The sequence below is a fragment of the Bubalus kerabau genome, chromosome 6 (assembly GCF_029407905.1).
Source record: "Bubalus kerabau isolate K-KA32 ecotype Philippines breed swamp buffalo chromosome 6, PCC_UOA_SB_1v2, whole genome shotgun sequence".
Lineage (NCBI taxonomy): Eukaryota > Metazoa > Chordata > Mammalia > Artiodactyla > Bovidae > Bubalus > Bubalus kerabau.
Genome location: NC_073629.1, coordinates 106,349,546 through 106,377,396, shown reverse-complemented (window position 1 = coordinate 106,377,396; position 27,851 = coordinate 106,349,546). Strand labels below are relative to the sequence as shown.

General features: G+C 42.4%; 1 protein-coding gene across 13 annotated transcripts in view; it reads left to right on the top strand.

Moving 5' to 3' along the window:
• The first annotated feature begins 420 nt into the window (after positions 1-420).
• Positions 421-27,851, top strand: part of SMAP2 (small ArfGAP2) — a 50,224-nt gene continuing 22,793 nt past the window's right edge. The window contains exons 1-2 of one of the 13 annotated variants that reach the window (XM_055586276.1): positions 2,803-3,384; positions 12,624-12,727. Coding sequence is in view for 3 of the 13 variants with exons in the window: in XM_055586266.1 (XP_055442241.1) it covers positions 3,282-3,384 (103 nt within the window). In the remaining 10 variants the exon portion in view is untranslated. The other 12 variants (XM_055586273.1, XM_055586275.1, XM_055586274.1 and 9 more) reach the window with 12 other exon arrangements.

The window sequence follows — 27,851 nt, the reverse complement described above, 5'->3', positions numbered from 1 at the left end:
TCATCCTGCTTATTTAACTTATATGCAGAGTACATCAAGCGAAATGCCAGACTGGATGAATCACAAGTTGGAATCAAGACTGCTGGGAGAAATATCAACAACCTCAGATACAAAGATGATACCACTCTAATGGCAGAAAGTGAAGAGGAACTAAAGAGCCTCTTGAGGGTAAAAGAGGAGAGTGAAAAAGCTGGCTTAAAACTCAACATTCAAAAAACTAAGATCATGGCATTTGGTTCCATCACTTCATGGCAAATGGAAGGGGGAAAGTAGAAGCAGTGACAGATTTTCTTTTCTTGGGCTGCAGTCCATAGAGTCACAAAGAGTTGGAAGTCATGTCCAACTCTTTGTGACTCTATAGACTGCAGCCCAGGAAAAACTTGCCTGGAAAATCCCAGGGACGGCGGAGCCTTGTGGGCTGCCGTCATGGGGTCGCGCAGAGTCAGACACGACTGACCCAACTTAGCAGCAGCAGCAGTAGTGACTAAACAACAACTACTCCAAAGAGTAGAGTGAAGGATCAAATTAACTAAAATTAGACTAAAGCAAAAAGTCTATTTGCATAGTGTCGGGATGAAGATGAGAATTTGAACTAAGGCACGGTGATCACAATTTACTGGGTAAGCCTGAGCCTTTCTTTCATCTTTTGAGACTCTGTTTCATCATTTTTTTGAAAAATTGTTATGTTAATATTATTACTTATCCTGTTGGGGCTTTCTCTGGATTATGATAGATAACATAAGCAAAAACTCTGACAGTACTAAGGCTGTGGGATCATAGAGATCTAGGTTAAAAATCCCAGCTCTACTACTCCCTAGATGAAGGAGTTTATTATTCTAAGTCTCAGTTTGCTCATTAGTAAAAGAAGTGTTAAAATAAGAAAATCTAAGTACGTTAATGTAAGAAAAATGATTACATATGGGATATAGGTTGAGAATATTAGCTTCAGAGGAAGGCAGAATTCCTTCTAGAGAAAGAACTGAGAATTTGTTTAGGAAAAATACCTTAATGAACTTATGTGTTTATGAAAGTCAAATCTTTAGAAGGAAAGACGTTTAGACATAGAATCAGATTGTTTTGATTAATACAGTAATAGAAAATTTTAGTTTTTTTCTGATGAAAGTTTTGCTTTGGGGGGAAAGTAATGAGATGGTGTGATAGTTTAGTAACTAAGTTGTGTCTGACTCTTGCAACCCCATGGACTGTAGCCCACTACGCTCCTCTGTCCATGGGCTTTCCTGGGCAAGAATATTGGAGTGGGTTGCCATTTCCTTCTCCAGGGAATCTCCTCAACCCAGGGATTGAAACTGTGTTTCCTGGATTGCAAGTGGATTCTTTACCGCTGAGCCATCAGGGAGGCAAAGAGATGGAGGAAAATTTGACTAGAGATAACTCTGAACATCTGGTCTTACCAGCTTCCCAAATCCACTCTTCCCATAGCAGCCAGATTGACTTCTTAAAACCATTAACTGAATCACATTGTTCCCTCTCATCCTGCCCCAGGACAGTGCCTCATACTTAGAAGTTTCTCAGTAACAGTTTATTAGGTGATTGAAGGAATGAATGAGTGAACGAAAACATTTGCCAGACGGCAGGTGGGTCCCTAAAGGAAAGGACAGCCATTGAGAAATTCTGTACTTAATCCACTCTGTAGTAAGGGTGGTTTTAGACAATGATGTTTAATAATCATTTTAATTAGTTATCTATTCTTGTGTTTTACTGTAATAGCCCCTCCTCTCCACCTCACCTCTCCAAATAACTTTCAGTAAAGGTCTTCTGTACAAAACTGCACTATTTTGGGAGAACTGAGGAATTAAACAAGAAAGTGTTTAAGGCAAAACAATGTCCAAAGATGTCAATAATCATAAGAGGAGACCTAATGAACAGAGAAACCCAGAATTCAGCAGGAGCAGGCATACCAAGTGAGAGGTAACCAGGGGGAGGCTGTGATTGATGTTCCCTTATTCTGTGTTAAGTGGTGGTTGTTGTTATCCAGTCACTACATTGTGTCTGACTCTTTGTGACCCCATGGGCTGCAGCACGCCAAGCTTCCCTTTCACCATCTCCAGGAGTTTGCTGAACTCATGTCCACTGAGTTGGTGATGCCATTCAACCATCTCATCCTCTGTCACCCCCTTCTCCTCCTGCCCTCAATCTTACCCAGCATCAGGATCTTTTCCAATAAGTCGGATCTTCGCATCACGTGACCGAAGTATTGGAGCTTCAGCTTCAACATCAGTCCTTCCAGTGAATACTCAGGGTTGATTTCCTTTAGGTTGATTTCCTCGCTGTCCAAGGGACACTTAAGAGTCTTATCCAGCACCACAGTTGGAAAGCATCAATTCTTCGGCTCTCAGCCTTTTTTTATGGTCCAACTCTCATATCCATAATGACTACTGGAAAACCATAGCTTTGGCTATACGGACCTCTGTTAAGAGGTTTAGAAGGTAGGACCCTTCTATTTGGCTGTTGAAGGAAAGAATAAGCTTTGGAGCATTCACAACCCAAAGGTTACATAAGGATGGTAAAATTTTAACTCATAGAGAGGTTTGGGGGATTATGTTGGGATCATTCATAGAAAGCGCTCAGCACAGTGCCTGGCACGTGTAAGAGCTCAGTTATTTGTTGTTTCCCTTCACTTTCCTCCACTCCCTCCACCCGCTCTCTGCCTGCTCCATTCATTCTTTTCCAAGGACATGCAGGGGGCGTGCCCAATCCTTCCTCCGCCCCATCCAAGCCCCACCCCTCACTTCTGCCCGGATTGGTTCTTGAGAAGAGGAGCGGAGGGAAGAGCCCAGTCCGGAGCGGTGGGGGCGGGGCGCATGCGCGGGCTGGGCTGGGTGGAGGAGGAGAGGAAGAGCTGCCGGAAGTAGGCGGTCGAGGTGGTGGCAGAGCAGGCGGCAGCTGCCAGGGAAACCGAGGCGCGGGAGCCGTAGCCCGCTGACAGGCAGGCCCGGGGGTCGTCTCTGCGCCCGGCAAAAGCAGGAGGCCCGAGCGTCCCTGTTGCCTGGGCCGAGGGTCCTGCCTGGTCCGGCAGCCTCGTTGGGACCTGGGCCTTTCCCTAAGCCCGCCAGGGGGCGCCGCCCTGAGGGGGCTGCAGAGTTGGGGGGCAGGCGCGGCTGACTGGAGAAGGGGCTCTGGACTGGGCAAGGGGAGAGGGCTCCCTCGTTCTCAGGAGGTGCCCTGGGCCGGGGACCGGGAGTCCTCACCTCCGGACTGAGGCAGGGGTTTCTGGGGGCTAGGAGGGCGCGTCGCCCTCTGCCCCCGCCGGCACCCTGGCCATGACGGGCAAATCGGTGAAGGACGTGGATCGGTACCAGGCGGTCCTGGCCAACCTGCTGCTGGAGGAGGATAACAAGTTTTGTGCGGACTGCCAGTCTAAAGGTAGCGCATCCTTCCTTGCGAGCGAGGGGTCCAGCCTCCGGGCGACACGGGGGAGGCGACCTGTGTGGGGAAGGGGGGAGGTCTCTAGAGCTTAGGGGGGCCCCGACCGTCTAAATGGTAACGCGTGCTACCCTCGTTGAGGAAGCTGCTAGGTGTTCTGGGGCGCCGGGATTGGTGTGGGGAGAGGTTGCGAGGGCGAGTGTGTATGGTTGAGGCTAGGGTGGGGGGCGGGGGCGGTGATGGTCGGGGTTGGGGGAAGTGGCATGGTGTGTGCAGGTGAGAATGTCTGTATTTCAGGGCTCTGAATGAGTTCTGCGCCCACTGTCAGTGCGGCTCGCAGCCTTCCACTTGCAAAGCTGGGGGTGAACTGCAGCGGGGCGGGGAGGGGGTGGGGAGGAGAGGGAAGTGAGATGACGGGGAGGAAAACTGCTTAAATGGTTTTTAAAGGTGGTGAGCGTGGCTGCCTGCTATTTGGTTAGCAGTTCCTTCTGTCATTTTACAGCCTTGCTGAGATCTGACAGAGTGCTTAGGTGGCTTTCCTCTTCCAGGATGTGTGGAGGGGGGAACTGGCTTATGCAGTGACACAGTGCGGATTTCTAGACAGCCTAGCCCTGGCTTGTGGAGTGTGTTGGAGGCCTGATTGTGTGGTGGCAGGAACTGGCAGATTGTGGCTGTAGTGCAGGATCGGTTTAATCACTGCAGAGAAGGAAACAAGGGCTGCATCGAATTTGTTACTTCCATGGCGATCATCCTTCTAAAGATGAAATATGATCATGGCAGTGTCTTTGTTTTCTGTGCCCTTAAAGATTCATGATTTGGTACAGTTACAAATTAGCATGCAACCAAAGCTTGCTTATTAGTGAAATATTTGCACTCGAAATTGATAGGTTACAAATATTTTGTTTCCTTATTTGCTTTCTGAATTCTTTGGAATATAAATTGGAGTTGGGAAAATTCCTTTTTTGGTTTGGGAGCTATTGCTAATTTACTTTTGTTCACAACGCAGTGAATTCACCTGGATTGTTTGCCATATAGCATGTTGGGCATATAGTACACAGCAAAGATTCAAATGTATTTGTCTTTATCAGTATTGAGAAGGGAATTACGTGCTTAATTGATACTTTCACTTAATTACCTTTTATTTTGGAGAAGTAAGGTTATATAAGGAGATGGGGGAGAGAGACATTGATTTGGACACCTGGTAGTATATTTTAGTGCCCTTTACCAATGGGTAAATGGCATGTGCCATTAGGAAAGTAGATCCCCCGACTTATTCCTGAATTTTTGCATTGGCAAAAATTCATTTTAAAAAGTATTGTAGAATAAGGTTATGTTGAGTAGGTTAATTTCTTATAGTTGACTTTCATGAGATCTTCTGCTAGCTCTATGGGAAGATTTGGCTTAAAATTTGGGAGTATATCTCTTTGGCTTGACTCAAATTCCCTTGTGTCCTCAGTTGACAGATCTTGAGTCGCAGTGAAGCAACCCACTGAGTGAGCACTGCTCCGTTTGGGGAGTCAGATACCATTTTGATAATCGGTACCACCCCATCCCCCATTTCCCATACCACTCTTGTACTTACTCATATTCCAACAAAACATAGCACATGGAAGAGAGGTTGATTCATCATCTCCAAATTTTCTGTTGCTCTTTATCAACAGAATTACTGGGGATCAGGTAATAAAACATTAGTCAGTTCATTCTTAATGAGAGATGGTAACTGCTGGCCTGTAAACTTTATTAACTGCTTTTGATAGTAGAATCCTGGGTCCTGAAATGACTTCTTTTCATGAATTAGCTTTACATTTTGGCCTGGTGGCTTCAGTGACTTAAGCCATTCTATTAAAAATGAGATGACAATGTGTCAGTCAGTCATCGTTCGGTTCAGGTCAGTAAGATATTTGTGGCCTCAGTTTTTGCAGTTTATGAGTTAGCTAGCCCTTGTACTCTTTGAACTCCTCCCATTCATTTTCCCGCTCCTTTTTCCTGACTGTGGTTGTCGTAATGGTCATGTGGACAAATGTCAGATCGTGGAAGGAAGAGACACTTGAATCCGTAGATTAAGTTATCTCTTAGCTCTGGTAAAAAACACTTTTAGTGGGAGGAGGAATTTTAAAGCTGCAGGCTAAAATGAGGTTTGTACTTGGGTATTTATCTGTAGGTCTCATGTCCTTTCTTACTTAGAAAATTGAGAGCTTAATTGTTTAAGACCTGGTGAGTGATTGCTTACTAATCTATTAACATAAAATCAGATGATGTAACCCTGAACTGCAGACCTATGAACAGGTATTTTTGTAATGTTTCAAAATACCTCTGGCAGTAATTCTTAAAAAAAATCGTATACTGATTTAAGAATGATGTTATAAGATACGTAATTTGAGTATCAGAATAGAGAATAAACGTGTTCTGTTTGTGTAGTATAAGTTTTGTTGGTTCTGGGTTTTTTTGTTTTTGTTTTTAACTCTCTTGCGCATAAGACTCACAAGTTTCCTGTACCTCCAAGGCATTGAAATAATTTAAGTGGGAATGGAGGCCACTTTCGTACTGCCTTTAAAGCAAATGCTTCAACTTGCTTTAGGCTGAAAGATGTGGTTTCATCACCCAAAGCCTTTAACTTACTGTGACCTTTAGTGTAAAATTTTGGGCTGACTTGAAGTTGTGGTAGAAGAGAGGACAAACATACTGAAAACTTCAGATATGTTGATGGTTAACTCCACCTTGTTGAGGCCAGGGCCCGTTTTTGGAGGTTTAGTCTGTAGCTCTGCAGTTCCATATTTTGTCTGTATGCCTGGAATAACTCCTAATCAGCCTCTTCAGAGAGTGGTTTAAACTGGACTCTATCCTATTTACCATGAAAGGATCTACCTTTTTGATGACCTGAATACTTATGTCCAATGTTGGGATGTTCCTTTCTCAGTATCAAGGTTCGTGAAAAAATAGAGCCGTTTAATGAGCAAAGAATTAGAATGGAAGAAATGTGATGGTCTTGAGGAATATTTACTTTCAACTGTGAAATACCACATAGAATTCTGGAGTCTGACAAAAAGTCTTTAATACTTTTTTACTGCTCTGTTCTTCTACACTCCATCTCGGAAATGTTTCACTTCAAATCACCTGGCCACTGCCTTTGTTCCAACTCCTAGTACGTGTTCCTAAATTCAGATTTCCTTTTTGAAAAACCACTTTTATGTGGTTCAAAATTCAAAAAGTTCAAAAGGGAAAATATTCAGTGAAAAGTTGTTTTCCTGTTCCTGATCCCTTAACCAGCTTTTCCCAGTGCTTCTGGAGGTAACCACTGTTGGTAATTTATTATGTGACTTTTAAGAGATGATACATACATAGACAACTTCATTTAAATATATTCCTTTTCAGTGCTTTTATGCAAATAATAGCACGTTACCCAAAGTCCATGGCACCCTGCATTCTTTTTCTTCTTCTTTGATATTTACGTATTTATTTTTTTTGGCTGCGTCAGGTCTTAGTTGAATCCCACGGGATCTTTCGTTGTGGTGCTTGGGCTGAGTAGGTGCAGCGCGTCCAGTAGTTGGAGCACACAGGTTTAGTTGCCCTGCAGCATACGGGATCTTTGTTCTCTGAGCAGAGATTGAACCTGCATCCCTGCATTAGCAGGCAGATTTTTAATCACTGGACCATCAGGGAAGTCCCAACCTTTCACTTTTTCAATCAAGTGTATAACATGAAGGGCATGGAGATTCCCTCTCCATGCGCAGTAAGGAGTGTCCCCAGGGTTTAAAGTTGAAAGACATGCATGATTTGAAAACATCTACTCTCACTGAAGTCATCTTAGGCAGTGTCCTAGCCCCCGTCCATAGCACCTGTAAGCTCACCTTTCAGGTGCAAAGAATCAGAGCTGTAGACTTTTAAAAATATGTATTTATTTATTTATTTTTGACCTCTTCAGATCTTAGTTGCCCCAAGGCATGTGGGATCTTAGTTCCCCAACCAGGGATCAAACCCACATCCCCTGCATTGGAAGACAGATTCTTCCAATCACTGGACCACCAAGGAAGTCCTAGAGCTGTAGACTTTTGTTGGAAAGTGAAAGTCAGGTCTGACTCTTTGTGACCCCACAGACTATACAGTCCATGGAATTCTCCAGGCCAGAATACTGGAGTGGGTAGCCTTTCCCTTCTCCAGGGGAATCTTCCCAACCCAGGGATTGAACCTAGGTCTCCCGCATTGCGGGTGGATTCTTTACCAGCTGAGCCACAAGGGAAACCCAAGAATACTGGAGTGGGTAGCCTATCCTTTCTCCAGGAGATCTTCCTGACCCAGGAATTGAACTAGGGTCTCCTGCATTGCAGGCAGATTCTTTATCAACTGAGCTATCAGGGAAGCCCTTTGATGTTGGAACATCCAGTTAAACTGTTATTCTGCTTATTTTAGCTTTGGGACCTTCAGCACACCACCTAAGTTTCTCAGTTTAATTTTCCTCATTTGAAAAATAAAAATGCCTTGTAAACTAAAGTGTTACACACATGTAAGCACTATTTATCATTACTATTGCTGAACTCATTTATTTCATCTTAATTTTATTCATTCATTCCACTTTCAGACTTTATTCCCTTAAATACCCTAGTTATTGGAAGCCACAGTTAGAATGACTCACTAAATAACTCACTGAATAGAAAACTCACCTAGTTTTTAAGCCAAAACCATTTCCTATATTTGATTCTAACTCTGGTAAATTCATCTCTAGTTTTGCTTTACTTTTGTTTTCTGTCAATAACTAAATCATTGCTTGTTGAATATCATTCCTTAGAACATGAACATTGCTATCAGTTTTTAATTATTTTAGCTGTATCTGTGGCACCTTTTAAGAGATTTTTATCTTAATTGCCGCAGACCTGGACAGTAGAAGGTATTTTCCTTCCATCTCTAGTTAGATACCCTTCTCCAGCCAAGATCAAATAACTCTCAGTCCTTTTACAGCTCATGCACCTTAACTCTGACCATTGTAGTTAGGCTGACAGAGTTTTACTGAAAGTAATTAAAGTCCCCGTTAGGTTGTCATTTATTTTATTTTATGTATTTATTTGATTGCGTAGGGTCTTGGTTGAGGCACACCAGATCTTGGCTGTAGCTCACAGGCTTAGGTGCCATGTGGCATGTGGGATCTTAGTTCCCTGACGAGGGATTGAACCCGCATGCCCTGCACTGCAAGGCAGATTCTTTTTTCTTTTTTTTTTTTTAATGATTTATTTGTCTGTGCTGGGTCTTAGTTGAGACACTTGGGATCTTTAGCTGTGGTATGTGGAATCCAGTTCCCTGACCAGGGATCGAACCCAGGCCCCCTACATTGGGAGTGCAGAGTCTTAGCCACTGGACCACTAGAGAAGTCCTGCAAGGCCGATTCTTAACCACTGGACCACCAGGGAAGTCCCTAGGTTGTCTTTTAATATCAACTTATTCAAACTGTTCCCTGGGAGACATTTTCCTATTAGTTCTCTCTGTCCTTTAAATATCATCTGGTAGCAGTGGGATAGAAAGTACAAAATGCCTTGTCTTCTGAGAATGCAGTCCCACACTGTATGTATTCATTCAGAAAATGCTCTTAAACACCTGCTTTGTGTCAGACGCTACCAAGACATGTAGATTAAAAGACAGGGCCTTTGGTCTCAGGGATTTTATAGTCTAGTGGGCAAGCAGATGTGTAAACAGATAAATGATGCAATGTAGTAATTATCATTGTAGCATTGTGTACAGGGAGAAATGAAAGCGCTGAAGAAAGCAAGCAAGTCTGCTTAGGAAGTCATGGCTCAGAGAGACAAGTAGGCTATGTCTTGAATGATAAGCATGATTTTGTCAGGAGAATTTAGGGGACTAAATTCCAAGCCGAGGAAGAAGAATGTGCAAAGCCTCCAAGACGTGCTGTAATGTGTGTGTGAGATTCTTTGGTATAGTCTCACTACATGTTGGGGATTGACAAGGGCTAAGGTAGGCAGAGACACGTCAGACTAGCTCTGTAGTTGACTTGCTGTGTGGCATTGAAATTATGAATATGCATTAGACTCTCTGTTATGTAAGAAACCCACAGTATTGGAAGTCCACCTGCTACTCAGATGGAGTTGTAAATATAGCAAACATGAAATGTTTTCTAACTGCTGAGTGGTAAGGAAGGTCAGAGTATCGTGCCCACTAGATCTCCCTTCATGAGTACCTTCATTTATCTTGGGAAGTCTAGTGAAATGCCAGCTGTCGATGTCATGCTGTTTCTGGAGTTGATGATGTTGGATTTTTGAAGCTGAGCATGCTCTCACACTCAAGCAATCTAAGAATATTTCACGCAAGCCCTTGGCTGTTCAGTGCTTGTGTGTGTGTTCAGTCGTGTCTGACTCTTTGCGACCCCATGGACTGTAGCCCTCCAGGCTCCTCTGCCCATGGAATTTTCCAGGCAAGAATACTGGAGTGGGTTACCTTTTGCTTCTCCAGGGAATCCAGGGATAGAACCTGTATCTCTTGTGTCTCCTGTATTTGGCAGGCGGATTCTTTACCCTGAGCACCACTTGGGAAGCCGGATGTGTAAACAACAGGCAGCTGCAGCCACATCTCTCAGTATACCTTTCAGCAAATCTATTGCTTTTAAATAAATCAGAAAACTACCTTCTTTCTGCATTTTTCCTCTGATATTGTGGTATGTAGGTGGCAGCTTTCTTGGGCAGAGTTGTCTGTGTAACTGTTCACCACATGAGTCATTGTCTGTTTCTGTTCAGCCTAAAAATTCCATCTTGGAAATAATGTCATGCAGTTGGAGACCACAACACTTGACTCGTTATGTGCATTGTGGCTGGCTTTGTATGTGATACTGGAAGCTACCTGCGCCATAGGGAGGAGATAAAGTGACATTAAATGGACTCAAACTCAATTCCTCCAAGTGATAGCTCCTCTGAAAAAGATACCCAGCAAGAATCTGCATCAAACACTCATGTGTTTTTCATTTAAGCATACAGTGCTTAACTTTTATTATTGTGTCTGCCTAAATCCTTATCACAGTTATATTTTTGTATGAGCAAGTTGCCAGTTTAAGTAGATACTAACTTTGAAGAAGTTCTATACTGGCCCCTGGAATGTGACAGTTCAGCATACCACACTGAAAAGGTAGGAACCAAGCCTATGTAGAGTAGAACCCCTTAAAGTTAATTCACTTTTACCAAATTCCTCTATTTTTAAAGAAATATTCCTCTGCTAGTTAATTTCTTAAAATTGTAATTTGCCGCAGTTCACTAGAAAGTAAGCTGCATGAGGGCAGGAGTTTTGTGCCTGTTTTGTTCAATATAGTATTCCCAGGACAGTTCAGTTCAGTTTAGTCGCTCAGTTGTGTCCGACTCTTTGGACCCCATGAATCGCAGCACGCCAGGCCGTCAGGCTCTCAGTAAATATTTGCTTGAATGATCCAAATCCTTTGTTTCTTATTAAAAGAAATCCTTTATAACTTATCTGAATATTTGTGTAATTCTTAGGAAATCTAAGTTTTTAAAATATATTTAAAAGTCATGGACCCTTCAGAGAAACAGAAAACAGTATAGGAGATACAAGCAGAGGGAATTTAATATCGAATAAGTTCCATAGGTGATAAAAGGGCCAACAAGGTCAGTAGGCTGGTGAGACAACCCAGAGATTGGCAACACCTGGGACCTCCTATGCCCTAAGGAAATTAGAAGGTGCTGATGTCAGCAAAGGCCAGAAGCCTGAGCCATCTGCTGGGACTAAGAAGAGTGGAAAGAAAAGCTGTCTGGTGGTAGCTGGAACTCGGACCAAGTAAGATAGAGAGTGTTACCCTGGCTTCCCCCTTTCTCCTGCCTCTTATCCTTATCAGTGCCTCCCATTGATGGAACTTACCAAGAAATTAGTTGGCAGGGGAGCCTGGGAGATGTAGTTCCCCGTGATAGTGTGGAGGAAGGGGAGGATCCAAGTTGAGACAGACAAAGACACTTAAATCTCCAAGATGCAGTTCTTTCTGCTTGTAAGAAAACAAAGGATTTTGGACAAAGGATAAGAAGGGTGTTCAGGCCAGTGCTTCTAAAGGAGCTTAACTGTTGCCAAAACAATAATTAGTCCTGGGAAGTAATGTAACAACTCAGTCATTGGCTGTTTAATTGGGATGCATGACTTCTGTGGAATCTGTATTTGACTTTCTGTCTCTGCCAGGAGCAGTTTATCGTTTGGTTACTTGGAAAGTAAGTTCCCACCCTGCTAATTCTGGGAAACCTTAGGCATGATGTGTATACACTGAGCTTGTCCCATCCACAACTAAAAACTCAAGTTGGTATCACTTAAGATATGCAAAGAGTTTTGAGGATTGCAGCCTTAAAACGTGGTACGGATTAGACTTTTCTGATTGTTAAGCTGGAGTCAATTTTCCTTGTGTTGGGTATCTCTTTAAATAGTTTGATTGGTTTGTCTGTTCCCCTTCCTCAGCAAGCTCAGATCAGTTAGCAATGGGTGAGAGGTGAGATCACTGGACATACAGCCTTCTCTGTTGTTGTTGCTCAGTCCCCTCGTCGCGTCTGACTCTGAGACCCCATGGACTGAAGTCTGCCAGGCCTCTCTGTTCCTCACAGTCTCCCAAAGTTTGCTGAAGTTTGCTGTCTTCTATACTGGACCTGAAAAATATTTTGTCTTATTCAGAAGGTTGCTGCTCTTCCTTGTAAAGACAAGGCTTCTCAGGTTATTGCTGCCGGTTTTCTTCTTGATGATGAGCTGTTTAATGAGTTATGTGATACGAGTTGAGTACTGTGTAGAAGTGCTTTTTTTGTCAATCGGGTCACCTGCCTTTGGGCGCCTGCCACATTATTGGAATTGGTGGAACTAGGCCAGCAAGGGATTTTCAGTGGAGTGTGAGTATGCTTGCTTTTAGGTGGTTATTTTCCTGCAGAAGCTATGGATAAGGACCTCTCATTGAGTAAAGTTACCAGTGGTAAAAATTGCATAGGTTTCATTGTTTTTCTCTTCTTTTCCAAAAATTAGTTTCCTCATAGTGGGTACTACTATAATTCACGCATGTGATTGAAGTGTAATTTGGTATTGTAAAAAGCATATCTCTTCCCAGAGTACCAGTTCTTCCCAGCCAGCCCCTTTCACCTTAAGAGGTACACCTATGTGTTTTTGAAGCCTCATGTTTAATAATTACAATATTTCACTACTGTATTTGACTCTTCCGTTTTCCAAACTTTCTCCTTTCCTACCCCACTCTTCTGGATCCTGTATTTCCCCCACAGGCTTTGTGGATGCTGGTCCATTGATGGCTGAACTGCAGGTTTCTTCCCAGTGGAAAACCCCAGAGATGAGCCAAATCTGCCTTCAGCTGTGGCCACCCATCAGCGTAAGGTCACCCTGGTGGTCGTCTTCAGTTTGTGCATCACGCCCCTGCACTCCCATGCTCCCTCTTGTGTGGCTGGAACTTGTCCCAGGGTCCCACCTCTGCAGCCTGTTGCTGGGATTTTGTTGTTGCTGCTCGTTTTCAAATAATGTTAAGTAGCTTTCTGACCATTTTTGCTGACCGTAGCCCTCTTTTCCCCATTTGTATATTTCCTATGGGTATTCTGGTTTGCTTTTTAAATAGCTGTTGGATATGGTTTATTTAGAAAGTACTGGATTTCATAAGTCCACTTGGAAAATGCTTTGTTTATCCTTACTTAATTTCAAGTCAAAGCTTTCAAAAAGAACTGTCTTAATCAGAAACAATGAGAACCGGATCCCTCAGGCTTCATGTCATTTCTCCTCACCCAAGGAACAAACATGTAACCTTTTCCATTTTATGATGTATTGAAAATAATAGATCAAATACAGGAGGAGGAGAGACCTAGTCTCAGCTGCAGCTGATAAGCCTGTCCCCACATAGAGATGTGCGGAAATAGAGCACCTTTTCTTTCCCTTTATTGCAAACAGCCACCCTGTCTTTCATGGCGGTTGCTGGTGGTGGGAAGTCCGTAAATACCCCCGCGCCTCTGTCACAGAGCTTACATCTTGAGATGTGGGTTTACATGTTAATCCTACAGTGTTATTTCCTGAATGCACACACAGTGAATTTTAACTTCTTCCTCTTTTCTTATCTTAATGGAAGTCCCCTCTGTGTGTGTGTGTGTTTGTGTGTATAAATTTAGAAATGAGTTCTCTAGTGTTTCAAGTCTTGAGTTAAAAATTGTCCTAATATTATTTAGATGGTTTTTGTTCTAGTGCCTTCAAAAAATAATCACCTACAGAATTTTCCATCCTGTGCTGTTGATGGAGGGGACATTGGTGTCTTTTCATGTTGACACTTTACCACTTGGGTTATAACTGACCCAAGGCCTCTGATGAGAAAGAGGAAGGAAACTCCCTATTCTTATCATGATGCTTGTGTTCAAAATAGCTGGAAACAATGGACTTAATGGAGACCATTTGAAGTGTGACAGCCAATTTGAAAAAGAAAGAATGAAAAGACTCAGCCTCTTCTGCTGTGTCGAAAAGCGATTTTATTGGGAGAATAGCTGTAAGGGACTGGAAACTTGGTCTCTCACAAGGTAGATGTCAGGAGATGAGTTAGAGGAACCATTTCAGACTGAGGGGAATTTTGAGGTCTTTCTGGTAGCGTGAGTGTTGTGTGAACACTCCTAGCTCTCCTGTGAGAGAAAGGAAGCATCATTAAATACAGCATTGGAATCAGGAAGATTCTAGCTCAGCTCCCCTGAGCCTTCTGACTTGGTTTTGAGCCTTGTCTGTGAATAGGCATCTGACACAAGTGACTCAAATTAAGGATCGATAGGAACAGATTCCCGGGACAGTTGTGCTTAATAGCTAAACATCATTAAATGCTATTTCTCTAAAAAAGAAAAACTATCTTTTTCTCATTATGAAAGTTATTCATATTTGTGATGGAAATCATTGGAAAGTATGAAAAAGTATAGTAATGTAGAAGATATTTCATATAATCGTTATCACCCATTTTTACTTAAGCTTATACTACTGTAATATAGTTTTATATCATTGTTGTTTTGCTTAATATTTATCATAAGCATTTTTCCTGACATTAAAAATGTTTAAATGCCTTTATTGTACTCCATTGTTTGAATATATCATTACTCAATTCTTGCCCAGTTGTTGGACATTTGGGTCTTAAATTTTCAGGGTTATAAAATTTTTTATAACGAGACAATTTGAATTTTGGTGTTGCTGTTAGACTGATGGGTTATTTATGCGTTCAGAGTTGAGTAGTGATGTGTGCCTTCTAATTTTAAGGAGTTGTCAGGGGGTTCTCCGGTTGAGCCCCTGTAGAGACGGCCTTGCTGTGGGGGCTGTCGCTTTGAACTGCCTCATTGTAGTGGACATTTGGGACGGGAGCAGAGAGCTGGGGAGAATCCAGGCTTAACCATAAGGAACAGATTTACAGGACATGATCGTAGCAAGATGGGCCAAGATATATTTTTATATCTGACGTGCACGTTGCACATTATGTACTTGATACATGGAACTGTTCTGTCAGGCCATTGATCAGCATCTTACGTTGTTCATACAGGCCTCCTTCACTTAAACTCAGTCCCCTGGGAAGAAGGATTAGAAGCCCTGCCATGGTGGAAGGGATAACAGCCACTGGTTTTTGCTTTTGTTTTACAAGGCTTTCTTTAGACCGTGGGTTCCATAAGGACAGGGACCGTGTTCCATGTTTCCCTGATACCTGATGCTCAGCATCTGCTGCATAGCGTCTGTGCTTCTGTAACCATTTTTTTTGGAGTATAATCTGCAACATTGTGTTAGTTTCAGATCTACCGCAAAATGATTGAGGACACTCACACATACGTGTGTGTGTATACACATTCTTTTTGATTCTTTTCCATTATAGGGTATTAAAAGATATTAAATATAGTTCCCTGTGCTATACAGTAGGTCCTTGTTGTTTACTATCTTATCTATAGTAGTGTGTATATCTTAATTCCAGACTCCTAATTTATCTTCCTACCCACAAAAATTTTGGTTTTAGGTTGAATTACTTTGCATTTGTCCCCAGTATCATCTTTTTCTCCTCTCTTTCCAGTCCGCACTCTTGACTGGGTTGGGTGTGGAATGATGTTTGCCGAATGGGGTAGAGTGTGTTCTGTGGGCATCGTGAACACTCTCCTAGTCATGCATGTTCAGGTCATACTCTTTTTCCTGTTTTATTTTTTGAAAGTCACCTTTATCCTCTCAACTCAGATATTTGAAGCTCTGTGACATTGCAGGAAGCCCAGCAGGTGAATTTCCTGGTGGCTTTGTGACCATTGCTTTTGTGTGCCATTTCTTCTGTGTGCTCCTGGCATCTGTGCCACATTGGAAGCTGGAGCCAGTCACAAAGCTAGTACCCTGTCCTTCCCATAGGAGGTTTTAGTGTGACACATCACTGGGCTGGGGGACGTAGCAGGGGGTGTGAAACGGTAGCCCTTTAGCCTTTTTTGTGGGATGGGAGTAAATATTTAGACACTGTTCTTAGGTGCTGTAGAAATTAATCATAACCTTGCAGCGCTTTTAGAAGCTCTCTTTGTCCCTGCTGGAACAGGTTTGTCTAATTCCAAGAACCTTGCTTTGGCTCTTTTGAAGCTGTGCTTTTCCTTGAGACCTGCCCTGGGTTCCCCTGCATAAAGTTCCCTTTGCAGGAGCTTTCTATCCACACAGCTGGCATCTTGCCCCACCCCCTTCTGACCTGTATCCCATTATACCCAATTCTGAAACACCTGGCTTGTGAAAGCTTGTAGTGAATGTCTTCCTCTGGAAGGGCAGATCTCCACCTTTGCTCCGCTCCCTTAAGCCAGGGCTGTTTCGATGACTAACATTCTGTGCGTCACTGAACTAACTGGCTGTACTTTGATCCGGGGATTCATATCTGTTCTGCTGTTTGTTTAGGAATGGAAGTTCTCTAGCTTTTGCATGCGGTTGTGATGCGATTAAACTGGCACTGGTTTTCCATCTGCTGGGAAAGCTGCACACCGGTGTGGAAGGGAGAAGTTCACGTGTCTGTGGTCTCGTGCACGAGCTCATCTGCTGACTCGGAAGGTTTTGTGTAAAGCCTCTCTCTGCCTGTGTGAAAAGCATGAGCTTCCCTTCAAACAACTGAAAAATGAGTTCTGCTTGGCCGCTTGTTCTTCACTGTCCTCCATCTCTGGGCTTCCTCTGAGGAGGAGGACTGTGGGTGAGAAGGGGTGGAAGATGAACCTTCACACACAAGCTCAGGCATTGGGCTTTCTAGGAGCAGAGAGTAAAAAGTATGTGGTAAGAGAAAAGAGCACTTGAAGATCAGGACATCGATACAGTGACTATTGTTGAGCATCTTCTGTGTATGACACGTTTCAGGTGGAGAAAGATGATTCTAATTCCAGTGCAGCTGGTGATTTCTCTATGAACTTGGGTAAAGGACTTGACCTCTCTGGGTCTTAGATTCTCCAGCCGTGCTTGGACTAGATAATCCTTAAAGTTCTTTCCAGCTTTGGAATTCTGTATCTCAGTGTTTATCTCCTTGTTTTGGAACAAGAGAGGCAGATTTTCCACAGGATTGGTATATTCTTATATCTCACATGCTCCAAACTAAATGGCTTAAAATAAAGATGGCTTCTCTAGGGCAGGACTTCTCAACCTGAGCACTCTTCATGTTTGGATACTTTGTTGAGAGGTTGTCCTGTGTAGGAGCTTAGGCAGAACCCCTGGCCTCACCTGTTAGATTCCAGTCCCATTCCTGCCAGTTGTCACAACTAAAAATGTCTCCAGACACCGACATTGCCACTTGGGGGGAAGTTACTTCATGTGAGAAGTACTGCTGTAGAGGAAGAAGAGTGGGAATGGAGGATGAAGAGCTGTCTCATTGGTCAAGAGCTCTATCGCCCCTCTTTGGTAGCTTATTCCAAAGGTATGCCTCCCTAAATGGGCAGGCTCACTTTGCATCTTCAGTATTTTTTTCAGGATATGAATAGATACTGGTTGTTGCAAAGAGGAAGTTAAAGCTTTAGCTGGAAGTAACCTAAAGAACTAAATGTCCCCAGAGGGTGAAGACAATAACTTCTGGTGAATCAAGTTAACGTCCGTTTCCTGAAGTGAGGTCATGAGCGATAGGAAATTAGTTTAATTATAATGTCAAGTTTTGAAATATCAGGTCCACCTGGCCTTGAAATAATTGCCCAGCTGTCAGCTCAGTGATCCATCTCTATATGCCTCCTCCCCCCAGCCTGATGAAAGCTATTGAGCTAGTGACTGAAATGTGCTAGCTTTCTTACAAGATCTGGGCTTTATCCTTATTACTTTTGCTACAAAACGTTGGTTTTATTTTATTCTTTTAAAATATTTTAAGTTTTTTAACCATTTTTTTGAGGTACAGTTTACAACATTCTGTAGTTTTAGATCTACAGCAAAGTGATTCAGTTATACTTGTGTATATATATATGTGTGTGTGTGTGTGTGATTCTTTTCCATTATAGATCATTAAAGATACTGAATATAGTTCCTTGTGCTATACAGTAGGTTTTTGTTGTTTATCTTACGTATAGTAGTGTGTATTTGTTAATCCTGGGGCTTTCCAGGTGGCTCAGTAATAAAGAATTTGCCTGTTAAGCAGGAGATGCAGGTTCAATCCTTGTGTCAGGAAGATCCCCTGGAGAAGGAAATGGCAATCCACTACAGTGTTCTTGCCTAGGAAATCCCCTGGACAGAGGAGCCTGGCAGGCTACTGTCCGTGGGGTCACACAAGAGTCAGACACAGCTGAGCGGCTGAGCATGCACTTTGTCTTTGTCCCCAGTGTCATCTTTTTCTCATCTCTTTTCAATCCACATTCTTGACTAGGTTGGGTGCAGAATGGTGCTGTTTGCTGGTTGGGGTAGAGTATGCTCTGTGAGTATCTTTGCTGGGATGTTCTGGGATCCCAGATCCATGACACTTGAGCCTGTGTCAGTCTCTGTCCCTCAGTCCTGGCAGGCTCTCTGTTCCATTCCAGCTGAGCCTCTGTGGGAGTAATTGGCCACATGGAGCCTTCAAGCCAAACAATTGTTTGTACTCAGATAGTCTCACTGTTTAGCTCCTAATGAAATAATCTCCTTCCTGCCCCCAATGAAAGCAGCTCTTTTTTATCTCCTCCCTCCCCTTTTCAGAGAAGCCTCGCCTCAGCTACCACTCTTCTAGCTTATTCATAAATGCTTTAAGCAGGGTCTTTGTGTAGAGGAAATTAGCTAGAGCCAAAATATCCTGGCTAACCGGGATACAAGGAACATTAAGGACACCCTTCTTCCTAATTTTCTGTGTAGGATATTTAAATCACCTTTGTGTGGTTCAATAATAAGGGATTCAAACCTCAGGTCCACATAGGAGAAATACTCATACTAGGTTTTTAAAAAGTATGCCGACTTAGGCAGTTGTTACCTAAAGGAGATGACAAAATAAAAACATACAAAACCCAGCAACAGAAAAACTGTAGATGAGTGTCATAGGGGTACTGAGAGAGTCAGAATAGGAAGGAAAAAAGGCTTGCTGGAGAAAGTGGATGGAGCAAGGTTTTCACAAAATGATGTTTTGCAAGTAATAGCTCACATAGAGTTGTTTGTGAGCTATATTAAGTTCATCTAGAAAGTGTAAGTAATCCAGTTTTCCTTACTTGTCAAAACTGAGAACCTCCAAAACGTAAATCCAGGAAAGAGAATCCACAGGTAGAGATGGAAAGGTGTCCAGGTGACCCCAGCGTGTCCTGCTTCTCTTTCCGTTGTCGTATGCTTCTCCTGGATTATTAATGCTCTCAGCACACTGCTGCCTCTGCTCTAAAGCTCTGGTTCGTACGTAGATACAGATCATTTCCTTTGATTCTTTGCTCTTAGCCCTGTTAGCACCATTCAGAACTCTGAGTACAAAGAGGGAGCGAAAAGAGAACTTACCATAAAATATATGAAACTGAAAAACAGTCACTGTTTGAAAGTTTAATTGCTGATCCTGCCTCGACTTGTTCCCAGTCCATGTTCAGCTTCATAATCCTGAAGTTGCTTGCCTTAGTTTATAAACCAGTGTAGATTCTTAATTACCTTGCTTGATTTTTTTTTCCTCAACATCAGGCCCACCTCCATGGGAAAGGTGCTATTTAAGGACCCACCACCAGGAATTTTCTCTCTGGAGAGCTTGACCCAGAGGATAAAGCCAAACTAGCCTTCTTGTGCTGCTGCTGCTCACTTAAGGCTCTTTTACTCATTTCTTAGCGGATAGAGAAATCCAGGCCTCTTCCTAAGGCATAGTCAGAGACCTGATCCTCCAGGCAGATCTCAGGATTCTCCCAGAAAGAGAGGGTCTTCCCACTTGGAGGCCCAGCACTGTGTACCCACAACTTTCCTACTGGCTTCTCGTGGGAGCATTTATTTAAAATGAACTATGAACATACTGTTTTTGTTTTTTTTAAGAAGGTAAAACTTTTTATTTTGTTGGCATAAAATTTTAAAACATTTAAACAGCAAAGCATATGCTAAACAAAATAACAGAGGTTAAAGAGAAATTTAAAAATCAAGAAACAAAAAAAAGTTGCAAAATGAGTTCTCCTAATCTATGCATTTATGGCTAAACCAATAAAAATAGTATTGTTTTTAGCTGGGGATGTTGTTTTGTTTTTACATTCTTTTAAAAACCAATCAATTTTTGGGGATAAATATTGTTACTTTTATAGATCTTTAATAACAGCTTATTGCACTTCTTGTATTGTTTCAAATGCCTCCGCCCGGTCATATCAAGCTTCAATTAATGAATTAAGTGATAGAGGGTCTTTTATTGCAGCCAAAGTACAACAGTTATACTATCTAATTCTAGAGAGTCTAATAAAGTAGGACTACTATGTTCTTAAGCATTATATTGGGCTTCCCAAGTGGCTTAGTCGTTAAGAATCTGCTTGCCAGTGCAGGGGACGCTGATTTGATCCCTGGGTGGAGATGATCCTTTGGAGAAGGAAATAGCAACCCATTCCAGTATTCTTGCCTGGGAAATCCTGTGGACAGAGGAGCCTGGCAGAGTATAGTCCATAGGGTCACCAAGAGTCACACACGACTTAGCAACTAACAACAGGCATTATATTAAATCCTATCTTAGAAATTATAATAAGGGCAAATGTAGCATCAATTGAATAACAGCCATTAAGTAAAAAGAGAGAAAACAAGGTGACTTTTGAAGAGAGGAAGCATAGACAGATGTCCTGCTGTGGTTTTGAGTATTGAGGACGTGGCTGCTGTGGGATTAAAGCCAGACGTGACCCTGGGTCCCTCAGCCCTCGGGCTTTAACTCCTCCTTCCCTGGGAACCTGATGAAAGAGAGGGCTGCCCTGACCTCTCTGGCCTCTGCTTGCTGATTAGCAAGGCAGAGGAGTCCTGGGTCGGGGTTGGGGGTGGGGGTTGGGGGGAAGCTAGGGTTTAAATTCTGCTTTGGCCAATTTGTGTCTCCACTTCTTTTCTTAGCTCATTGAGCTTTCTCTCAGTCAATGGAGATGCCAGCCAACTTTGTTGAGGATTTTTTCTCATGGGACATGATCCATCTTTGATAGAAGAAAGTGTTTCTTTCCAATTCTCTCTCGAGGTCTTTGGCCAGCTTTCTGTGGAGTTGCACTTCTGGTGTACACTGCTGATGTTTTTGTGCACTTTAGGAAGTTTCTTCTTTTTAAGTTCTGTGGTTTTTAAAAAATTTTTTTGAAAATTTGTTTGTTTATTTTTGGCTGTGCTGGGTCTTCATTGCTGCGTGTGGGCTAGTTGCAGCAAGCAGGGGCTACTCTTTAGTTGTGGTGCATGGGCTTCTCACTGCGGTGGCTTCTCTTATTTTGGAGCACAGGCTCTAGAGTACTGGCCTCAGAAGTTGTGGTACACAGGGTTAGTTGGCTCCCTGGCATGTGGGATCTTTGCAGACCAGGGATCGAACCCGTGTCCCCGGCTGGCATTGGCAGGCTGATTCTTAACCGCTGGACCACCAGGGAAGTCCAGTTTCTTCTTTATTTCTAAGCAGTAAATTCCCTGCTTGATTACCTTTGAGCAAAATTTCATTATATATTCTTGATGTGGTTCAGTCAGCATTTCAAGTTTCAGCAGAAGCTTTTGAATTTCACTTTCAAGTTATGAATATTCAAATTGTAAAGAGGCTTGTTCAGTTTGGAAATTTCTTCATTTGACTTGTAAGCTCTTTTTCATTTGATTGTCTTCACACAATTTCAAAAATGTTCCTTGCTTTTCTCCTTCAAACCTTTTTAAGGAAATATTTAAGTAACAGCATGAGTTTCTTTGAATTGACTTCTGACTCATAGTCTAGGTGGTCTCCATTTTCTGATCCATTTCTTTTCTTTTTTTTTTTAAACTTTTTATTTTATACTGGGGTATAGCCAATGAACAATGTTGGGATAGTTTCAGGTGAACAGTGAAGGGACTCAGTCATTCATATACATGGATCCATTCTCTCCCAAACTCCCCTCCCTTTCAGGCTGCCACATGACATTGAGCAGAGTTCCATGTGCTGTAAGTAGGTCCTTGTTGGTTATCCATTTTAAATAGAGGATCCATTCTTTTTATGTAATTCCAAATTACTGTCATCCATAAAATCTCTAAAGAGAGCAGGGAAGTTTATCCTATTTGTCACAGATTTTTAGCTGGCTCTTTTTATCATTTACAATCTACTTCATCCATGTATTTGAGTTCTCAAGCATTTTTTCCCTTCTGTTCCCACACTCTTTGCCTCCGTCATGCAGTTTGTTGGGAAAGCAATCCTAGGTTTTTCTAGAATGAGTGTATTCAACCATACCATCCATTCTTTCCCTCTGAAGTTATGCATTCTTCTGAGATGCTTTTAGGGTGTTTTGGCACCAGTCACTAGGGTTTGGAGAGATTTTGATGTATCTTTGAGTGGCCATGTATGTCCTTGAAAGCAAGCCACCATTACTCCGTGTAATGAAAGTTTAGGGGGCTCACGTTTAGTTCTTTTTAGAGAAAATCTACTGTGTCCTCAAGTAAAGAGGTGGACCTGTTTAGATGTTTATTACGTTTTGCCATACTCTGTTTGTAATAGCAGAGGACTGGGCTCCAGTGGAGGGAAGCATCAGCTTGTGTGAGAGTCTCCATCCCGGCAGAAGATGTTTTGGCCAGCTCTTTCCCTCTCCTTAGAATGTATCAGCTCTCTCCTATGAAAACAGCCATAGCATCACATACCATCGCCTCCCAGGGGAAGCCCGGGAGGCCTGGGCTTTGTCTCAGGCTTTCAGAGAGCACCACCAGCAGTACTGCACAGCTGCTGCAGGGCTGGCTGGAAAGAGACTTCTGTGGCGGTTGGAGACCTTCTGGGCAGAATCAGGGACTTACCTTGTCCAGGAAGGAGTCCCACAGTCTGCCTCAAATCAGAAAAGTATCTGTGGGTGGGAGTTACCCTCTCAAATGTTTCTGTGTGCTGGAATCTGGCAACTGGCAGCTGCACACAGTTTTAGGGGAAGTGATGTCTCTGTTGGTGTATAGAAGAGAGAAAAGGAGTAATAAAAGTTGATTCTACAAAAGGCCCAAATCATGGAAGAAGTTAAGCCACATTTAGAAGTTTGGAGTTCAGTTAACAGTGGGGCTGTAAGTTACATGTCTTTGAATGGGGCAGTGACATCATTAGAAGGTACCTTTGCAGAATGTCCTTTTCAAAGCCAAACAAACAAACAACGAAGTTCAAACTTGGACCTGGTGCTTTCCCTTCTGAAGTATTCTGGGAAGTAGAGTTGAGTAATAATGGTACAGGTTGGTTGATTTGGGAGTTTGGAAGTTCTTTAGTACTAGAAATATCACCTGAGTATACGTTACCAGCCACTGATGGGGTAGCCAGAAAGGAAGAGTTAGAGCCTAAGCCACAGCAAATCCCTGCCGTCTAATAATAAAATAAGGCAAATAAGCTAAATTTGCTGAAAGTTAACTGCCCTTCCTTTGGTCTTTTCAGAGTAGTTTAATGAATTTTAGAGATACAGTTACTACCTTTTAGGCCATAGCTTTGTGGCTAGCTAAATAACATGAGACATGTACAAGCATGTTACTGGACTAGTTCTCATAAAGGACTGGTTTTCCTAGGCTTTAAAGAAGATAGATAGCCAGTGTGTAAAGAAGCTGAGAAAGTTGCTGCACCCAGCTGTAGACAGGTGCCTTGTTTTAGCTCTGGCCCTTTGACTATTTTATAGTTTTAGACTTATTCTTTTCTGTAGGCTCTTTTTCAGTTATATTTAACTTTCTGTATCACCACCCCGCCTCCAGAGCAAAGTCAAGGCTGTTGTTTTGTCTCTAAGCAAGCTCTGCTTAACAACAAGAGAAAGATGAAGAATGTCTCCTTCTTTTTTCCCACTAGTCCCCAGTCTGCTTCCCTGTTGACTTCCTAGTGTTGCAAGCTTTAATGTCTTTAGAGAAAGACCATTTTAAGTTAACTACTGAAATGGATTGAGATGTAGATTGACTGCTTATTTCACCAGTGGTTGCCCAGCAGTGAAGCAGGTGCTCTGCTTCACTCACCACCTTTTCCTGGTTGCCTGGTAGGAGGATAGTGTTGCTTTGCTTCCTTTCCACGGATGGCATAGCAGTTTGTTTGTGTTGTCTGTCCTATCGTTGACCTCCTGGATTAAGTTGGTTCAACTGGCTTGTATTTTGGTTGAGTGTAGAATAGCTGCTCTCTCGAATCTCCAAATCGCTATCTTTATCTTACATTTATTGTTATTTTATATAAATCTGGGAGGAGTATAAAAGCAGCACCAGGAGGTTAAAAATGGTAAGAAGGCAGGTTAATGGGACTCAGTATAAAGAAGACATCACTAATATTCAGTGCCATTCAGCAGTAAAATGGCCTTCCATTCTGGGAGGAACCAGATAGAAGGATCTCAGTAACTAATGAGAAGTTTAGACTCAGTGACTTTTTCTTCCCTTTTTTAAAAAATAAATTATTTATTTATTTGGCTGTTCTGGGTCATACTTGCAGCATGTGAGATCTAGTTCCCTAACCAGAAATCAAACCCCGCACCTATCCCCACCCCCGTTGGGAGCACAGAGTCTTAGCCACTGGACCACCAAGGAAGTCCCTAGACTCAATGACTTCTAATGTTCTTTGCATCTCTGATTTTCCCATTTTTCAATTCCTTGGTATAGTATTTTCCTTTATTCTCTAATCAGTCGCAGAAATCTTTCAGTTTGTTTTTTGTCTCAAACATTTAAAAAGCATAACTTCTTTTTTCAAAAATGTGAATGTGGACAGTGTCTCTTTTTGACAGAAGGAAACGACATTTTTGCAAGATGGACCAGGTGGAAAGGGACTGACTTCTCTTGCAGAGCAATCTGAGAGCAGAGGTTGATTGAGTAAGCTCTTATTTTGGCCTCATGGTTCCTTAAAATGTTTGTGCTTACAGAAGTTCAAAGTAACGGTTTATTCTTATTTTGGAATAGGGAACTAGGTGAATTCTCTTTTGGGTAGATGGAAATAGGCTGGTAAACATACCTCCTAGTAGCCCTATGTAATTTCTCCAAGATGCCACTGGTGTTTATGTGTATTCTTCTTTGTAGTAAATCAGGGGTTGAAGGGATATAATGAATGGAACTGAGATAACTAGCATTCAGTTCAGTTCAGTTCAGTTGCTCAATTGTGTCCGACTCTTTGCAACCCCATGAACCGCAGCACGCCAGGCCTCCCTGTCCATCACCAACTCCTGGAGTCCACCTAAACCCATGTCCATCGAGTCGGTGATGCCATCCAACCATCTCATCCTCTGTCATCCCCTTCTTCTCCTGCCCTCAATCTTTCCCAGCATCAGGGTCTTTTCAAATGAGTCAGCTCTTCATATCAGGTGGTTAAAGTATTGGAGTTTCAGCTTTAACATCAGTCTTTCCAATGAACACCCAGGACTGATCTCCTTTAGGATGGACTGGTTGGATCTCCTTGCAGTCCAAGGGACTCTCAAGAGTCTTCTCCAACACCACAGTTCAAAAGCATCAATTCTTTGGTGCTCAGCTTTCTTTATAGTCCAATTCTCACATCCATACATGACCACTGGAAAAACCATAGCCTTGATTAGACGGACCTTTGTTGACAAGTAATGTCTCTGCTTTTCAATATGCTGTCTAGGTTGATCATAACTTTCCTTCCAAGGAGTAAGTGTCTTTTAATTTCATGGCTGCAGTCACCATCTGCGGTGATTTTGGAGCCCAGAAAAATAAAGTCAGCCATTGTTTCCACTGTTTCCCCATCTATTTGCCATGGAGTGATGGGACCGGATGCCATGATTTTAGTTTTCTGAATGTTGAGCTTTAAGCCAACTTTTTCACTCTCCTCTTTCACTTTCATCAAGAGGCTCTTTAGTTCTTCACTTTCTGCCATAAGGGTGGTGTCATCTGCATATCTGAGGTTATTGATATTTCTCCTGGCAGTCTTGATTCCAGCTTGTGCTTCATCCAGCCCAGCGTTTCTAATGATGTCCTCTGCATATAAGTTAAATAAGCAGGGAGACAATATACAGCCTTGACGTACTCCTTGTCCTATTTGGAACCAGTCTGTTGTTCCATGTCCAGTTCTAACTGTTGCTTCCTGACCTGCATACAGGTTTCTCAAGAGGCAGGTCAGGTGGTCTGGTATTCCCATCTCTTGAAGAATTTTCCAGTTTATTATGATTCACACAGTCAAAGGCTTTGGCATAGTCAATAAAGCAGAAATAGATGTTTTTCTGGAACTCTCTTGCTTTTTCGATGATCCAGCAGATGTTGGCAATTTGATCTCTGGTTCCTCTGCCTTTTTTAAAACCAGCTTGAACATCTGGAAGTTCATGGTTCACGTATTGCTGAAGCGTGGCTTGGAGAATTTTAAGCATTACTTTACTAGCGTGTGAGATGAGTGTAATTGTGGAGTATTTTGAGCATTCTTTGGCATTGCCTTTCTTTGGGATTGGAATTGTTCTTAAGACAAATATGGCCTCTTCTTTGCTTTGACTCCAATTTCATGTTGCAGTTAAGGACAGGCCAAGTCCAAGAGAAATTGAGCTCTATTTTTCAGACCAGAACATGTTAATGGAGCTTCTTCCTTATGTGTCTATCACATTTCAGTGTCAGTCATAGGTTTCATGAACTGAATTTGATCTCATATTTTTAGATTCATCAAGACATCTTTGTACGTTAGCTCACATTACACTTTCAGAACCACTGAATTTCCAACAGGAAAGGATCAGCCAGTAGAACTATAGTAGCAGGAGGACCTTTATAGTTCATGGTTTACCCTACCCACTGCACAGGAATCATTTCTCTACCTCCCCGAGAGTTGATCATCCAGCCTTTTCTTGAACGCTTTCTCTTATTGGTATCCCACTATTTCCGGATATGCTGCATTTGCTTTCACACAACCTTAATTATGAGTTAGGAAATTCTTCCCCAGAGTGTGCCAAAATCAACTTCTACTTATTGGTACTGGTGCTGCCTTTGGAGCCCCTTCAAAGTAACCTAATCCCTTTCCTGTGTAATATCTTGGCCTTGCAGGTGTTTGAAAACTTCTCCCTTCATTTTGCAAAACAGGAAAAAATGGTGTGCTTTCTATCTTGCTAATTGGTGACTTCATTTACCAAAGGAAGTACGTTTTGCATGTAGTGCTTGCAAGCTCTGTGCTCGATGTTTGGGGTAAATGATGAAGAGATGAGGTCGTTGCCTTCCAGAGCTGATAGTCTATTTAGGGCAAGAGAGTCTTGTAAGCAACTAACTGTAATAAGATATTCAGTTTGGGAAGAGCAAAGCATGCAGCCATAACGAAGGTCAAGATTTATTCCTTTGATGGCCTCACAGAAAGAGGTGCCATTGGACTAGACTTTGGAGTTTGTCCAGCGGGGAATAGGGGAGAAAGCCATTCCAGGTAGGAACAAGGTGTAGTCAAAGAGAGGCATGCAGGAGTCATGACATATTCCAGAATGATGACTGCGCATCCTGCGTGAGGCACAGGCTCGTAAAGGGCTTTACTGCCATGCAAGGTGCTTCAGCGTCTCCTGCAGCCACCAAGGAGTCATGGATGGCTGTGTTATTTTGTTTTTAAAATACCTCTACTGTTTTTTCTCATTGCAAAAGTAATACAAGTTCCTTGCAAATAAGTCAGAGAGTATATAAAACAATAGGAAAACAAACATTTCACAATCCCACTACCCAGAAGCATTAAGTAGCTTCTAGTATTCTACATATATTCTTGTAGGCATTTTCTTCTGTACATACATATGCATTTATTCACATCCTTCAAAATGGTTTGATTTGTTCTGTGTATACTGTTTAAAATCACATTTTATCACTCCAGTGTTCTGTTCTTGCCTGGGAAATCTCATGGACAGAGTAGCCTGGCAGGCTATAGTCCGTGGCATCACGAAGAGTCGGACACAACTTAGCAACTGAACAGCGACACACAGTCGGGCAGATTGTGATTTGGGGAAATAGTTCTTAATGGAAATGTGGCATAAAATGGAAACTGAAGTGACCTAGCCATATGAAATACAAGAGTT